The sequence below is a fragment of the Pelodiscus sinensis genome, chromosome 1 (assembly GCF_052426305.1).
Source record: "Pelodiscus sinensis isolate ZL-2025 chromosome 1, ASM5242630v1, whole genome shotgun sequence".
NCBI classification, from domain to species: domain Eukaryota; kingdom Metazoa; phylum Chordata; order Testudines; family Trionychidae; genus Pelodiscus; species Pelodiscus sinensis.
Window position 1 is genome coordinate 14738573 of NC_143052.1, and position 16909 is coordinate 14755481.

At 48.7% G+C, this 16909-nt stretch overlaps 1 protein-coding gene across 1 annotated transcript in view; it reads left to right on the plus strand.

The window, feature by feature from the left end:
* The first annotated feature begins 10952 nt into the window (after positions 1-10952).
* The window catches only part of DHTKD1 (dehydrogenase E1 and transketolase domain containing 1), a 52109-nt gene continuing 46152 nt past the window's right edge, over positions 10953-16909 (plus strand). Inside the window, exon 1 of the mRNA XM_006117157.5 lies at positions 10953-11152. Coding sequence (XP_006117219.3) covers positions 10996-11152 — 157 coding nt within the window. The 5' untranslated portion in view covers positions 10953-10995. The remainder of the gene's footprint in view (positions 11153-16909) is intronic.

The following is a 16909-nucleotide window of genomic DNA, read 5'->3' on the forward strand; positions in this document are numbered from 1 at the left end:
TATACATTGAAATGACATTACAGCAGCATGACCTGGTGCCAAAGTGACATACCATCATAACTTGAAAATTATCTCTTTAATTCAATACTGCACTGTGTTTCATCGTTGTGTTTGGGAGCTGTGTGCTGCTTGGGGTTAAAATCATTAATAAATATTAGATCCTCCGCATTTGTATTCATTACAACGTTATGCTTCAGGAGGAATTATGCACCAAAACGTTAAAAACAATACACAAGATATTTTGAAATTCTGTTTATTTTAGTAGTAAAAATAATACAATATAATCACACCAGTTTCAATTCATAATTTATTTGAAAATATTTGTCAAGAAGTATGTCTGTATCAACACAATACAGGACTATGTAGCACTTTAAAGACTAACAAGATGGTTTAACAGAAAATATTCAGGAAATGTTGTTGTTTTTTACAAATAGATTTCTAACCAGGCATATTAATATAGAAATTGATATATCCCTGTTTAATTTAAACAAAGTTATTATTCAGAAGTATGTTATACAAAACTATTGTAATTATCTGGCCTAAGAGGTCACTAGCATCCTTAAGCAATGTTTTGTGTTAGGGATGTTAAATACAGGCAGTCCCCGGGTTACGTACAAGATAGGGACTGTAGGTTTGTTCTTAAGTTGAATCTGTATGTAAGTCGGAACTGGCGTCCAGATTCAGACACTGCTGAAACTGACCACCAGTTCTGACTTACATACAGAATCAACTTAAGAACCCCAGGCGTCCCCAAGTCAGCTGCTGCTGAAACTGATCAGCAGCTGATTCCAGGAAGCCCGGGGCAGAGCAACTCTGCCTCGGGCTTCCTGTAGTCAGCGCTGGTCAGTTTCAGCAGAAGCTGACTTGGGGACGCCTGGGGCAGAGCAGCTGGGGTGCTACTGGACCAACCCAGCAGCACCCCATCTGCTCTGCCCCAGACGTCCTGATTCAGCCGCTGCTGAAACTGACCAGCAGCGGCTGAATCAGGACCTGGGGCAGAGCAGCTGGGGTGCTGCCGGGTTGGTCCAGTAGTGCCCACGGGCGCTGCAGGACCAATCGGCAGCACCCCAGCTGCTCTGCCCCAGAGTCCAAAACAAAAGCCTGGTCTGCTGGGGGGGGGGGGGAGCACACTAGCTGCGCCCCCCCCCCCCAGCAGACCAGGGACACGGGGAGCAGAGCCGCAGCGGCAGCGGGGTGCCGCGCCTCTGAGGCTTTGCTCTGGCAAAGCCTCAGAGGCAGGGACCCTGCCACGGCTGCGGCTTCAGTCTGGGTGCCTGTGGTCTGCTGGGGATGGCCCCCAGCAGACCACAGGCACCCGGACTGAAGCCGCAGCCGCGGGGGGGTCCCGCGCCTCTGAGGCTTTGCCAGAGCAAAGCCTCAGAGGCGCAGGGAACCGCCGCTGCTGCCACTTCAGTCAAAGCGGCAGCAGCGGCGGTTCCCCGCGCCTCTGAGGCTTTGCTCTGGCAAAGCCTCAGAGGCGCGGGACCCCCCCGCGGCTGTGGCTTCAGTCAGGGTGCCTGTGGTCTGCTGGGGACCGTCCCCAGCAGACCACAGGCACCCAGACTGGAGCGGCAGCAGCGGCGGTTCCCCGCGCCTCTGAGGCTTTGCTCTGGCAAAGCCTCAGAGGCGCGGGACCCCCCGCGGCTGCGGCTTCAATCCGGGTGCCTGTGGTCTGCTGGGGACCGTCCCCAGCAGACCACAGGCACCGGGTCTCAAGGGGCAGCAGCAGCGGTTCCCGCGCTTCTGAGGCTTTGCTCTGGCAAAGCCTCAGAAGCGCGGGATCCCGCCCGGTGCCCCTGGTCTGCTGGAGACGGTCTCCAGCAGACCAGGGGCACCGGAGCAGCTAACGAACGGGGCTTTCTCGCCCCGACTTCCGGGGCGAGAAAGCTCCGTTCGTAAGTGCGGATCCGACATAAGTCGGATCCGCGTAAGTCGGGGACTGCCTGTATTGGTTATTTTATTAATCGTGTAGCCGCAACAAATTTTAGCAGATACATGGCTACTAAAATGCTACCCCCTCCCCGCCCCCGAGGTCGGAGCTAGCAGCTCCCAGCCTCACTCCTGCCACCCCCGCGCTGCTGCCTCCGTATCTGATTTTAAATTATCAGAAACATATCAGGGTTATTTTTTTCTGAGCTGGAGGTAGGATTAAATAGTAAGGAAACTGAGTTTACCATTTGATATATTTTTTAATTAGAAGTTGTGATTTGGAATCATTAAATTTTTCACACTGTTAACCGATGTAACCACATACTGTTACTTTTGTCCTTTCTTAATTTTTTCCCTATTGTTTGTTACCCTATGTTGTGTATTGGCTTTTATCTGATGGCAAAGCCTTTGGGGGCAGTAATCACATCTACCCACTAAGGGTGTTAAAATGCAGTTAATTGACTAGTCGACTGGTCGATGGACTCCCCAGCTGACCCCCAGGCTCATTGGCTGCCCCTTTCAAAAGCTCAGAAGCAGCGTTTTAAAGGGGCAGGTGCCACACAGCTGATCGGATAGTCGATTAATCATTTACATACCTACTACCCACAGCACCTAACAAACTCAGATTTCAATCTTGATTGGGGCCTTTTAGCCGTTACCATGATAAAAAGAATTATTTGGGAATATCATTAATAATAATAAATAATATAGTGTTTACAATGTTGTTATAGCCATGTTAAAAGAGTTCTCTCCTCATCCCCACCCTAGAGCCCAGACCCCCAGCTAAAGCTCTCATCCCCTTCTGCGTCCAACTTCCTGTCAGAGCCCAGTGAAAAAGAGAGTGAAGATGGGGGAAGAGTGAATGACAGGGGGTGGGGATGGAGCAAGAGGGGTCTGGGATCTTGGAGAACGGGCAAGGCCTCAGGGAAGGGACTGTGTAGGTGTTGGTTAATTTTGTGTGATTAGAAAGTTGGTAGCCCTAAGGCTATGTCTACACTGGCCAGTCTTGCGCAAGAACATATGCTAATGAGGTGCCATGATGAATATCACTATGCCTCATTTGCATACTTAATGAGCCACCATTTTTCCTCCAGGGGCTTTTGCGCAAGAAGGAGTGATCTACACTGAAAAATAAGTGACAGAACGGCTTTTGCGCAAGAGGGGGTTTTTGCACAAGAAGGAGCAGAGTAGACTGCTCCTTCTTGCGCAAAAGCCCCTGGCACAAAATGGCGGCTCATTAAGTATGCAAATGAGGCATAGCGATATTAATCAACATGCCTGTTATAGTGCATTACCACCCGCCATAGTTCACGGTTGTCCTTATAGTTCGGGTTTTGGCAAGAGTTTGTGTTTGGGTTATCAGTTCCCCCAAAAAGACTGAGTCGCTGAGGGGGAAGGGAGACCTGGGCCCGCCCTCACTACAGGTCTCAGCCCAGGACCCTAAGAACAGGTTCAACCGATACCTGTTCGACTTGTGGAGGAGGGTCCTTCCTGAAACTCACCAGTCCGTGGGTGATGTCTTGCCCTTTAAAGCTGGTGCCCAATCTTCTGGATGCTGGCTCATGCGCTCTCCGCCCCCGCCCGGAGCAAACGGGCTGGAATGCACTGTGCATGCGCCTCCAGTGGCTGCTGCTTATCCCCCGCCGCACAGGGGCTCCATCTGCCTTTACTGCAGGGAGTGGGACTCCTGCCTGCAGGTCCCGCTTCCCCTTCACACACATCCCCCCTTTACGTCTCTGTCCTCTTCCTCCTCCTCCACCTTCGTCTCTTCTGATTCTGTCATCCGTGAGAGGAAGTCCGTGTTCTTATGTTGACTCCCCGGTCTGTGTGCTACTTTAAACTTATACGGTTCCAATGCCAGATACCATCTGGTTACACGAGGATTCACCTTCTTCATTGATTGTAACCATTTCAGGGGGGTATGGTCTGTTATTAATGTAAAAGAGCTTCCCAGGAGGTAGTACCTTAGAGACTCTATTCCCCATTTTACAGCCAGCGCTTCTTTCTCTATTGTGGCATAGGCCCGTTTCCTGGGAAATAATTTCCAACTTAAATATATCAGGTGTTCTTCCCCCTCTACCTCCTGTGCAAGGATAAGAACATAACATAAGAACAAAAGAACGGCTGTACTGGGTCAGACCAAAGGTCCATCTAGCCCAGTATCCTGTCTACCGACAGTGGCCAACACCAGGTGCCCCAGAGAGGGTGGACCGAAGACAATGATCAAGCGATCAGACATATGCTTCTGAGATAGGGCTGGGCACCAATATTTAAAAAGGGCTCTAGAGGCGATCCTGGCAATTACAGACCGATAAGTCTAACTTCAGTACCGGGCAAATTAGTCGAAACAATAGTAAAGAATAAAATTGTGAAGCATGTAGAAGAACATAATTTGTTGGACAAAAGTCAACATGGTTTCTGTAAAGGGAAATCCTGTCTTACTAATCTATTAGAGTTCTTTGAAGGGGTTAACAAACATACGGACAAGGGGGATCCAGTAGATATAGTATGCTTGGATTTTCAGAAAGCCTTTGACAAGGTCCCTCACCAAAGGCTCTTGTGTAAATTACATGGCCATGGGATAAGAGGGAAGGTCCTTTCTTGGATTGAGAACTGGCTAAAAGACAGGAAACAAAGGGTAGGAATAAATGGTAAATTTTCAGATTGGAGAGGGGTAACTAGTGGTGTCCCCCAAGGGTCAGTCCTGGGACCAATCCTTTTCAACTTATTCATAAATGATCTGGAGAAAGGGGTAAGCAGTGAGGTGGTAAAGTTTGCAGATGATACCAAACTGTTTAGGATGGTCAAAACAGAAGCAGACTGTGAGGGACTCCAAGAAGATCTCACCAAACTGAGTGATTGGGCAACAAAATGGCAAATGAAATTTAATGTGGATAAGTGTAAAGTAATGCACATCGGGAAAAATAACCCCAACTATACGTACAGTATGATGGGGGCTAATTTGGCTACGACAAATCAGGAAAGAGATCTTGGAGTTATTGTGGACAGTTCTCTGAAAACTTCCACACAGAGTGCGGCGGCGGTCAAAAAGGCAAATAGGATGCTAGGAATTATTAGGAAAGGGATAGAAAATAAGACCCAGAATATCTTACTGCCCCTGTATAAAACTATGGTACGCCCACATCTTGAATACTGTGTACAGATGTGGTCTCCTCACCTCAAAAAAGATATTTTGGCCTTGGAAAGGGTTCAGAAAAGGGCAACTAAAATGATTAGGGGTTTGGAACAGGTCCCATATGAGGAGAGGTTAAAGCGACTGGGACTTTTCAGTTTAGAAAAGAGGAGACTGAGGGGGGATATGATAGAGGTATATAAAACCATGAGTGGTGTGGAGAGGGCTGATAAAGAAAAGTTATTTATTAATTCCCATAATAGAAGAACTAGAGGACACCAAATGAAATTAATGGGTAGCAGGTTTAAAACTAATAAAAGAAAGTTCTTCTTCACACAGCGTGTAGTCAACTTGTGGAACTCCTTGCCAGAGGAGGCTGTGAAGGCTAGGACTATAACAGAGTTTAAAGAGACGCTAGATAATTTCATGGAGGTTAGGCCCATAAAAGGCTATTAGCCAGGGGATAGAATTGGTGTCCCTGGCCTCTGTTTGTCAGAGGCTGGAGAGGGATGGCAGGAGACAAATCGCTTGATCATTGTCTTCGGTCCACTCTCTCTGGGGCACCTGGTGCTGGCCACTGTCAGCAGACAGGATATTGGGCTAGATGGACCTTTGGTCTGACCCAGTACGGCCATTCTTATGTTCTTATGTTATGTTAGGAACAGGCTCCGGGTACCTGGTTGCATAGTCTAACAGGACCAATATATATTGATAGCCTGTGTAGGACCGTTGTAGTGCTCCCACCAGATCCAAGGCTACTCTATCAAATGGAACTCCCACTACCAGGAGGGGGACCAACAGGGCCTTTGGGCTCAATTGCAATCGGGTCCATTGACAGGCTGGACATGAGTCACAGAAATCTTGTACTGCCTTATATATACCCGGCCAAAAAAACCGTTGGGTAAGCCGTTGGAGGGTTTTTTCCCTCCCCAGATGCCCAGCCCACAGGTTGACGTGCGCCAATTCTAGAACCTTATTCTGATGCTGGGTGGGAACTAACAACTGCCATAGGCCTCCCTTGCCCTCCCTTTCTGGTGTAACCCAGTATAGACGGTCCCCCAGTACCTCGAAAGACGGTCCTGGCTGTGTCAGTGACGGCCAGGCGTTCCCTTCTTCCGCCTGCTCCCAAGCTGGGGTGAGGGAGGGGTCTTCTCTTTGTTCTTGGAGAAAATCCCCTTCGGTGACCCAATCAGCCTTGGTTCCTTCTCCTTGATGCGCGATGTCTTCCGGACCGGCCCTGGGGGTCATTAAGGCTTCTCTCTGCAAATATCCCCCTGTACTTAGAAGCCACTTCTGGCTCCAGGTTTTAAGCACCCGTGGAAGACCCAGCCAGTCCTGGCCCAAAAATACTGGGTATACTAGTCTCGGGACCAGCACTACTTGACACACTACCTCCTCTACTTCATCTTGTATTTTTTCCATGCCGTCAGGTATGGTTGTACTTCTCCGTGTACACGCTTAACCCAGATTGTAGAACCGGCCGGCTCGGGATCAGGGACCAAATCAGCTTGGATCATGGTTTGGCCACACCCGGAATCCACTAATACCACGAGCAATCCATGAAGGGACAATCCCTCTTTAAATGTCCTTTTTGTCCACACTCAAAGTAGCAATTTCGAGGAGATGCCTCTCCTTTGGGTACTAAGCCCCATTCTCCTCCCTTGCCCCAATTTTCTCTCGGGATTTCCTCTAGCCCCTCTTTGACATCTTCCAGGGCCTTACACCCTTTTCCTCTGCCTAGGCTTACTCGGGTTTCTACCCCTCTTCCGCCACAGAACGGGCGGCCCCTCCCTAGGATCCCTCGTTCCTTTCTGGCCTTCTTACCTTCCTTTCCTAGCCCTCCTGGAGCTTCTGCGGATAAGTAATCCTCCATTAGTGTCATGGCATCTGTTAGGGTCGAAGGGTGGTGCCTACACACCCATTGTTGCGCCCCCATGGGTAAAATCTGCTGAAATTGTTCCAAAACTATCGTGTCTGCTAACTGTGAGCTGTCATGTTTGTCCAGTTCCAGCCAGTGCCAGCCTAGTTCCCGTAACTTCTGGGCTACTATACGCGGCCGGGCGCCCATGGGATATCGTTTTTGTGTGTGTGTACCCCTACCCTCAGGTTACGGATCAGGTACCCACATTCTCCATCATGTGTTATAGTGCATTACCGCCCGCCGTATTTTGCGGTTGTCCTTATAGTTTGGGTTTCGGCGAGAGTTCGTGTTTGGGTTATCAGTTCCCCCAAAAAGACTGAGTCGCTGACGGGGAAGGAGACCTGGACCCGCCCTCACTCCAGGTCTCAACCCAGGACCCTAAGAACAGGTTCAACCGATACCTGTTCGACTGGTTGCAGGGGGGGGGGGTTGTCCTTCCCGAAACTCACCAGTCTGTGAGCGATGTCTTGCCCTTTAAAGCTGGCGCCTGGTCTTCTGGACGCCGGTGCATGCACTTTCCGCCCCCGCGCGGAGCGAACGGGCTGGGACACACTGCGCATGCGCCTCCAGCGGCTGCCGAGCAAGCCCGGCACAGCTGCTTATCCCCCGCCGTGCAAGGGCTCCGTCTGCCTTTAGTGCGGGGAGTGGGACTCCTGCCTTCAGGTCCCGCTTCCCTGTCACAGCACCTCATTGGCATGTGTTCTTGCGCAAGATTGGGCAGTGTAGACGTAGCCTAACTGTTCAGACAAAATGGCATTCTACACAGAGAAGTCAAAATACATTGGGCTGGTTGTAGCACTGGTAGACCAGGTGCGAGCTTATGCCAAAGCCCTTACACCTCACTGAACACTGACAAATGCATAGCTGGAAACCTGGTCTGGCTCACCTGTGTGTTAGCATTGTTAAAATAGATATTAAGTTTGTAAGAATGTATTTCATGTTTGGACTTTATGAAATGGTTGTGAGTTTCTGCATGTATTAATATGTTACAACATCTGTATCCCATTTTCTAAAGTAAAATGTAAGAGTTTTGCTCTGTACAGGCAGTCCCCGACTTACGCGGATCCGACTTATGTCGGATCCGCACTTACGAACAGGGTTTTCTCGCCCCGGAGCTCGCAGGCAGCGGTCCGCCACCTCGACCTCCGGGGCGAGAAAAGCTGCTCCCGGTGCCCCTGGTCTGCTGGGGACCGTCTCCAGCAGACCAGGGGCACCGGGAGCAAAGCCGCAGCCGCGGCGGGTTTGCTCGCGGTGTCCCTGGTCTGCTGGAGACGGTCCCCAGCAGACCAGGGACACCGGGAGCAAAGCCGCAGTGGCGGCGGGTCCCACGCCAGAGCAAAGCCTCAGAGGCGCGGCACCCCGCCGCTGCGGCTTTGCTCCCCGTGTCCCTGGTCTGCTGGGGGGGGGGGGGCGCAGCTAGTGTGCCCCACCCCCCCAGCAGACCAGGCTTTTGTTGTGGACCCTGGGGCAGAGCAGCTGGGGCGCTGCCGGTTGGTCCCACAGCGCCGCTCTGGGCACTACTGGACCAACCCGGCAGCACCCCAGCTGCTCTGCCCCAGGCGTCCTGATTCAGCCGCTACTGGTCAGTTTCACCAGCGGCTGAATCAGGACGCCTGGGGCAGAGCAGCTGGGGTGCTGCTGGGTTGGTCCAGTAGCGCCAAGGAGCAGCGCTACTGGAGCAACCCAGCAGCACCCCAGCTGCTCTGCCCCAGGCGTCCCCAAGTCAGCCGCTGCTGAAACTGACCAGCGCTGACTACAGGAAACCCGAGACACAGTTGCTCTGCCCCGGGCTTCCTGGAATCAGCCGCTGATCAGTTTCAGCAGCAGCTGACTTGGGGACTTGGGGTTCTTAAGTTGAATCTGTATGTAAGTCATAACTGGCGGTCAGTTTCAGCAGCGGCTGAATCTGGACGCCAGTTCCGACTTACATACAGATTCAACTTAAGAACAAACCTACAGTCCCTATCTTGTACGTAACCTGGGGACTGCCTGTATAAGCTTTAAGGCCTGTGAAAATAGCCGTGTAGTTCCAGTTCTGGCTAGTAGGTGGTGCACATAAATGATAAACAATATGCAACAATAATATTGTTTCACACAGAAGGAAATTAACACAGTAAAGAAAAGCGTTTTGCCAGGAACTTAGATGTTCCTGCCTCCTAGCCCCACACAATATTTGCCCTATCTCTATGGCTTCGTAGATGTCACATGAGTTTCAGCTGTGTGCTGATTGGGCATCAAACTGACCTGAGGGTTGAGACCCATTGTACTACATCATTTTTTCATCAATAACAGTATGAACAGCAATATTTCAGAGACAGGAGCAAAGACATGCATTCACATTTTATTAAAAGAATGTGTGTTCGGGAACGTTTGTTGGAGGTCCTGGGAATTCATTACAGTTCCCAGTGAGTGCGACCAGAAAATATTTGACAAGCACTAGTCTGCCACTGTCCTTTCCTGATTCAATTTGCAATAAAGGGCAGCAGCATTAACTTCCTTCACTCTGTTTGCCACCATGTTTGCTGCCTAGATCTTACTACATTTAAAATGCAGACATGTAGCGGGAGTAGCTCACAGACCTGGTGCGAGCCAGGACTAGCAGTCCTAGCTCATGCTGATCCAGGACCACTGCAGCACTGTTCCATCTCCCGCTGTGGCTCCCAAGTTTAAATGTAGTAAGAGCTGGGCTGCAGAGCAGCAGTGGTGGTAGCTCCTGGACCGATGTGAGCCAGGACAAAGCACCTTCCCTTCTTGACTAATGGTGTAGTCGACACAAATTGTGTCGACTACACGATTAGTCAATTGCCTGCATCCTAACATCCTTAGTTAAACCTGTACCTAAATACCTCATCCACCATAGTAACCTTCTCCCCACAAACCACACACCATCCACCGCTAGACATCCTGCACCTAACAGCTCTCCCATATACCAGCCCAAGTACCTCTCCCCCTCACATCCTGGCGACGTCTAGACTGGCATGATTTTCCGCAAATGCTTTTAACGGAAAAGTTTTCAGTTAAAAGCATTTGTGGAAAAGAGCATCTAGATTGGCATGGACACTTTTCCGCAAAAGCACTTTTTGCGGAAAAGCGTCCGTGCCAATCTAGATGCGCTTTTCCGCAAAAAAGCCCCGATCACCATTTTCGCCATTGGGGCTTTTTTGCGCAAAACAAATCTGAGCTGTCTACACTGGCCCTTTTGCGCAAAAGTTTTGCGCAAAAGGACTTTTGCTCGAACGGGAGAAGCATAGTATTTCCGCAAGAAGCACTGATTTCAGACAGTAGGAAGTCAGTGTTCTTGCGGAAATTCAAGAGGCCAGTGTAGACAGCTGGCAAGTTTTTCAACAAAAGCAACTGCTTTTGCGGAAAAACTTGCCAGTCTAGACACAGCCCTAGAGTTGCCAGATGGTTTAAACAAAAATACCGGACCCACTTGACATTACATCACAATCCACATTACATCTTATTTAGAACATATCTGACATTTATATTTTCCAATTTATATTTTCTCAATTTGTTTCCGAAGCAGAAAGCTCAAATACTGGACTGTCCGGTTCAAAACCGGACACCTGGCAACCCTAATCACATCACAAACAGCCCACAAGCCAGATAACTTCCCCCAAACCTACCACTTCCTCCCCCTTTTCCCCCAAACAGCCCCTCCCTCCCAAACCACATACCCCATTCTCCCAACCCCCCCATCAAATCACATAATCCTACAAACCCCATGGCCTCCCCCAAATCTAACATTTCTCCCCCTCAAAATACGCCCCCCCAACAAACAGCTTTTGATTTACCCCTCCCCCCCAATCACATCTCCCCCACAAACTACGCCCCTCCCCCTTCAACCCATTTCTCTCTCCCCCTCCCCCCAGAGAAACGGTCGTTGGCCCCTTTAACTGAATGTTGGCGTGGGCGGAGCTAACCGTTCTCGAGCTCCCCCGCGGGGCCAATCCGGGCGGGGGGCGTCGGCTGTAGCTCCACCCCCGGCTTGTCCGCCTCGCTGAGGGCGATGGCTGTGGCGGCGAGGAGCCTGCGGCTGGCCGGCCGGGCCTGGCCGCTGCAGCGCTGGTACCGCACGGAGCGGGGAGTGTACGGCTACAAGCCTCGCAAGGCGGAGAGCGGGGAGGCCTCGGAGCCGAGCAGGGTCTGCGCGGGCGGCAGAGCAGGTGGGCTGGTCCCCCTGCCCCAGCGCGTGGGGTGCGTCTGTCTGTCCGTCCCTGTTGGGTGTGGGTGTCCGTTCATCCATCCGGGGGGGAGACTGTTCTAACGGGCAGGCGGCCAATCGGCTCCCCCGCCTGTCGGAATTGATTTACACCCTCGTCCGCCCTTGTAGTTCGGGGAGGGGTTGTCTGTCAGCCCCTGTGGTGGGAGCAGGTCTCCTTCTCCACGTGTGTGTGGCTTCCTTGCTGGGGGGCAGGGTCCGCCTTCACCCACACCTGAGGAGCTGTCGCTTAGGAACTGTTTGGGGCGCTGCTATGGAGCGAAGAAGGGGGGGGGGCGATCGTGTGACCCGTGATTGTGGCCTGGGTCTGTACACCTGTTAGCTTTGGCTTGGCTAGTAGGGGGAGCAGCTGCGGTGTAGGCGTGGGGATAGGGCTAGCAACCTGAGTACGCAGACCCACGTGTTCTGGAGGTTTCTAGTGTGGAGGCCCATTTGAAGTGAGTAAAAACATGTTTAAAAGCGACGAGTGTAGAGTCCTGCTACTTATCCAGGGCCAGAGTCTTTCCCCCTCGGAAGGAAAACATGCTAAGAGTGGGGGAAGGTGTCTAGAATTGTGGAGGCAGCTGGAAAAGGCCTGGGCAGCTCCCTGCAGCTGGAGCCCATCTCCACAGCAGGGAGAATCTCCAGCAGCTGGGGGAGGAGGAGGAGCATGATAGGAAAAGGCTTCGTTTCTATGCTCCTAGAGTTGCCAACCTCCAGGGATTGTTCTGGAGTACCAGGAATTAAAGATTAATCTTTAATTAAATGTTGTCATGTGAGGAAATCTCCAGGAATGCATCCAACAGAAATTGGCAACCCTCCTTGCTGTTGGAACCTGTTCATGATGTGACAAGTAAAGGATGTTAGGGTGTAAACGACTAACGGTTTAACCAATGAGTGGATGTGATTGTGTGCAGAATCCATATCTGCAAAAATGAGCTGTGGATATCTGTATTCATATCCACAGATGAGGATACCCACATATATAATGCAGATATCTACAGATTTTCAGGGTTCTTCGTGTATGTAGAGCACGAATAATCCATTGCTATCTGTGTTTTACATTTTGACCATGATTATTTTATCTACAGGTGGCAGGGGACATTCACAACCTTTCTGAGAACCTGAATTTTCCAAAGTCTAGAGGAAATGGGCTGCCCAATCAATGGCTTTGACAAATTTTGGCTGCAGGCAGTCATGAATCATTCGCTGGCTTGATTTAGTTAACTTGACTGTCTTCTGAGATCCTTGCAGGGATCTGTACCCTCAAGCCTTTCCCTCAAAGGAAAGCATAAGGTAGTGGCTCTTCCAGTGTTTACTGGATCACAGGAGAGTATTCTATGATTTTCTTTATAAAGTGCTTTTGGTAGCAGCCAAAAGCTACCAAACATTTGGTAGCAGCCAAAAGCTACCAACATTTAAAAAGGGGAAAGACTTGCACATGTTGACTAGTCACTAAAGAAAGGTAGTCAAAGGATAAACGTAATTTGGCTATTTAGAAGAACGTTTTCTGAGTATAAAGAGGATATGGAAAAAAGCCCGCCTTCTTCAGTAAGTTAGCTTGACAGTCATTAGTGTTACTCAGGGCAAAGTTAGATGGAATTCTAGGGGCATTTTCTATTTGTTCCTCTTGATAGATTCTGATGATTTTGGTGGATCCTGTTAAGCACCTCATTTAATGGTATGAATATCTCTTGCTGACAATCTAGATGCAAGAAGTTATGGGAAGCTAATTAAAAATATCAAGATTAATCTAGCAGGCCACATATGACATTACTTGAGACTCTTGAAGAAGATGGGTGGCTGTTATTCTCATGGTACAACTGAGGAAACTGAGTGATTTGTTCAGTGTAGATAAAGGGAGAAATAAATCATTTCTCTTAAGTCCTAAATCTCTGTCCAATCAATAAGCTTCCTTCCTCATATTGAGCAAAGGAAAGTTAATGTGTTTTCTCTACTGCTTCTTTAAATAAAATTAAATTTATTTTCTTTGAAAAATTAGAGCAGGGAAAATGACACGTTCCAACCAGAAAATACTATTCAGTCTAAGTGAAAGCAACCTGTTTGGGCACATGCAGTTGAAAGAAGCACAACAACACAGTGACTAAAATTGAGCTTGTTTGGCAAGAAAATTTCTTTGAGATTATGTTTAAGACTGTTCATCAAATAGAACTGCGTTGGTAACAAAAGACTTCGGTCTCAAATACTGTTTTTGCAGCATCTTTTTGTGGACAAAAACTTGCATTAGAATAAAATATAGAGTGACCAATTTTGATAAACTTGCAATAGACCCTTTTTGTTTTAGTGGTTAAAAGTTGACATATCAGGTTTCTGATGTTATCTTGCATTTAGCAATACTGTTTGATTTCAGGGTCCATTTCATTTTTCAGACAAACTGCTAATGTGACACTGTCTATTCTAAAAACAAATAAACTGTAATTTGTAGACACAGCAATATGTGCTATTGGATGTCATTTTATATATTAATTTATTTACTTATTGTTTCACTTTACATGATCTGGATGAATAATTCTAACTTCAGTTTGAATTTTGAATTTTCTGTTTTCATGTTTCTCTGCCCCGGGCTTCCCAGAATCAGCTGCTGGTCAGTTTCAGTGGTGGCTGAATAGGGGCGCCTGGGGCAGAGCAGCTGAGGTGCTGCTGGGTTGGTCCCGTAGCGCCGCCTCTCAGCGCTGCAGGACCAACCCTGCAGCACTCCGGCTGCTCTGCTCCAGGCGTCCCCAAGAGCAGCTGGGGTGCTGCTGGGTTAGTTCCACAGCCCCAAGGGGCAGAGCTATGGGACCAACCTGGCAGCACCCCAGATGCTATGTCCCCAGCTTCCCTGATTCAGCTGCTGGTCAGTTTCAGCAGCGGCTGAATCGGGGAAGCCGGGCACAGAGCAGCTCCAATTGTCCAGCTGCCCCGAGCACTTCTGCGTTCCTGATGGTGCTGGACCATCAGGAGATGCCGGACTAATGGAGTTTTACTGTATTTACTTGATTTCCACCCATATGACAGCACTTTTAATGAACAATGACAATTCAGAAATTTAACTACTAAAATGCATAGCAACAGAAGACCATTATATTGACTATTTTTTGGCGCTCATCCGCGGGCCACATGTTGAGCCCCATGTAAACCCAAATTGCACCGTGGGCCACAAACAAATGGGCCGTAGGCTGCCTGCGGCCCACAGCCCACCTATTGAGTAGCCCTGATCCAGAGGGTGCTGTAGTGCCACAACAGACAGCAGTGGTTGTCAGTGACAACCAACTGCTTTTATCACAAAACCCTGCTTGTGGAGCCAGATTAGGAGGCATGTGGGATATGGAAGTGGGGACAACAGAATGGGGCACATGAGGCTCCTGAAGGGTGGTGTCACAAGTTGGGGTTTAAAAGAGCTAGTGGGGAGGACAGACTGGGGGGAGGGCTCAGGAGTTAGTGGGGTGATAGCATTGACCCAGGGGCTGAATTGAAGGGAGGCTGCAGACTACATGGGGTTGAGGCCAAATATGCCTGACTGAATGGGAGAGGAGCTTCAGGGGGTAGCTGAATTAGTCTGTTACAGGAAAAAAACCAACAAATGGTTTGGTAGCACTTTATAGACTAACAAAACATGTAGATTGTGGTATGAGCTTTCATGGGCTCAGCCCACTTCTTCAGATGACTGGAGTTAGGAGTTTAGGATGTGCACACCCAAAATAAATATGAGAGGGGAAGGGAAGAAAAAGGAAGGGGGTGGGAGTCGGGGAGCAGAGGGAATCAGTATGTATCTGAAGATTGGGAAGTTAAAATAAGTAGATAAGAATCAAAGTTAATAGATAGTATCCTTCCTGGCATGGTAGTATACACAAAGAGCTGTTTGCACCTTCAATGGCTGTTAAGTTGGTAGTGTCCCAACCAACTTTCATCACAATTGAGTCCATTAGCATGTGAATTGAATTTGTGGATGAACTCTAATTCCAGTGCTTCCCTGTGGATCTGGATTGTAGAACTGGTTTGTGACAAGACAGGTACATGGAGATCTTTTAAAGAGTGATGTGGAAGATTGAAGTGCTCCCCAATAGCTTTCTATATGTTTCCTTTACATATATCTGATGTCTCCATTAATTCTTTCCTGCAGAGAATGTCCAGTTTGTCCAATATATATAACAGTGGGGGCACTGCTGACATTTGATGGTATAGATCAAATTACTGGATATGCAGTCAAATGACCTTTTGGTATGATGACTTATGTTGTTGGCTCCAGTGATGAATTCGCCAGTATAGATATATGGGCAGAGTTCGCATCGTTTTTGGTTGCAGGGCTGGGTTCCTGGAGGCTTATGATGTGGTTGTGTGGCATGGTTATCAGAAAGAATTCATTTCAGGTTAGGGAGTTGTCTGTAAGCAAGAATAGGCTTTTCTCCCAAGGCCTCTGAGAGAGGTTGTAGATTGTGTATAATGCGCTGGAGGGGTCTGAGTTGTGGACTGTAGGTAATAACAAGAGGAGTTCTGTTGTTTTCTCTTTTGGGTCTGTCTTGAAGTAGTTCATGTCTGAGTACTTTTTTGGCTCTGTCTATTTTTTTTTTTTTTAATTCTCCAGGTGGGCATTTCAGTTTTAGGAATGCTCTGTAAAGATCCTGTAGATGATTGTGTCGTTCTGTGGGGTCGGAGCAAATCCGGTTGTATCTTAGGGCTTGTCTGCATACAATAGACTAAGAAATGTGTCTGGGATGGAAGCTGCAGGCATGAAGGTAAGTGTAGTGGTTGGTGGGTTTCCAATATAGGGTGGTTGAAATGTGTCCATTATTTAACTGAACTGTAGTGTCCAGGAAGTGGATTTCTCGTGTGGACTGGTCCAGGCTGAGGTTGATGGTGGGGGGTGGAAGTTGTTGAAATCCTTGTGGAATTCTTTGAGGGTAGCTTTTCCATGGGTCCATATGATGAAGATGTCATCTGTGTAGCGTAAGTAAAGTAGGGATGTTGGGGGCGAAAGCTGAGGAAATGTTGTTCAAGGTCAGCCATAAAGATGTTGACATATTTGGTGCCATGCGAGTGCCCATGGCTGTGCTGCTGACTTGGAGATAGAAATTGTCTCTGAATTGGAAGTTGTCCTCACCCACAACGAAGTCACAGAGCTCTGTAATCAAGTGTGCAGTGTTATCAGGGATGATGTTCTTGATGGCCTGTAATCCGTCTTCGTGTGGAATGTTGGTGTAAAGGGCTTCTACATCCATGGTGGCCAGGATGGTATTTTCAGGAAGATTATTGATGTTTTGAAGCTTGCTTAGGAAGTCAGTGGTATCGCGGGTTTGGGTATTTTGGGTAGCAGATAGAAAGTTCCTGGTTGGGAATTCGGGGGCGGGGGGTGTTAGTGTAAATTTGTTCCTGAGCAGCATCAGGGAGTTTCATGAGCATTTTTTTTCATGTTTTTTTGGTATTTCTTAGTGGGGTTACAGGAGAGAGGCTAGGGGTCAGAGAGAATCTGCATGCAGATGGCTCCTTGACTCTGAGTCTCTCCTCTTCTCCTCACACATCAAAAGGAAAGAAGAAACAGCTAGTTCCATATTTCTCCCACCTACACTCAATAATCCTCCAGTTTAGTTCCCAGCCTTCTTCCCCTTTCAGAGTTCCTCTGTTACCCTTCTCCCTTAACCCTGTGCACTGCTTTTGAGGGTTGTGGGAAATATTTGTATGTGTTTAAATGAATTACTCTAAGTTCTGTATTCAGTTGCCTACT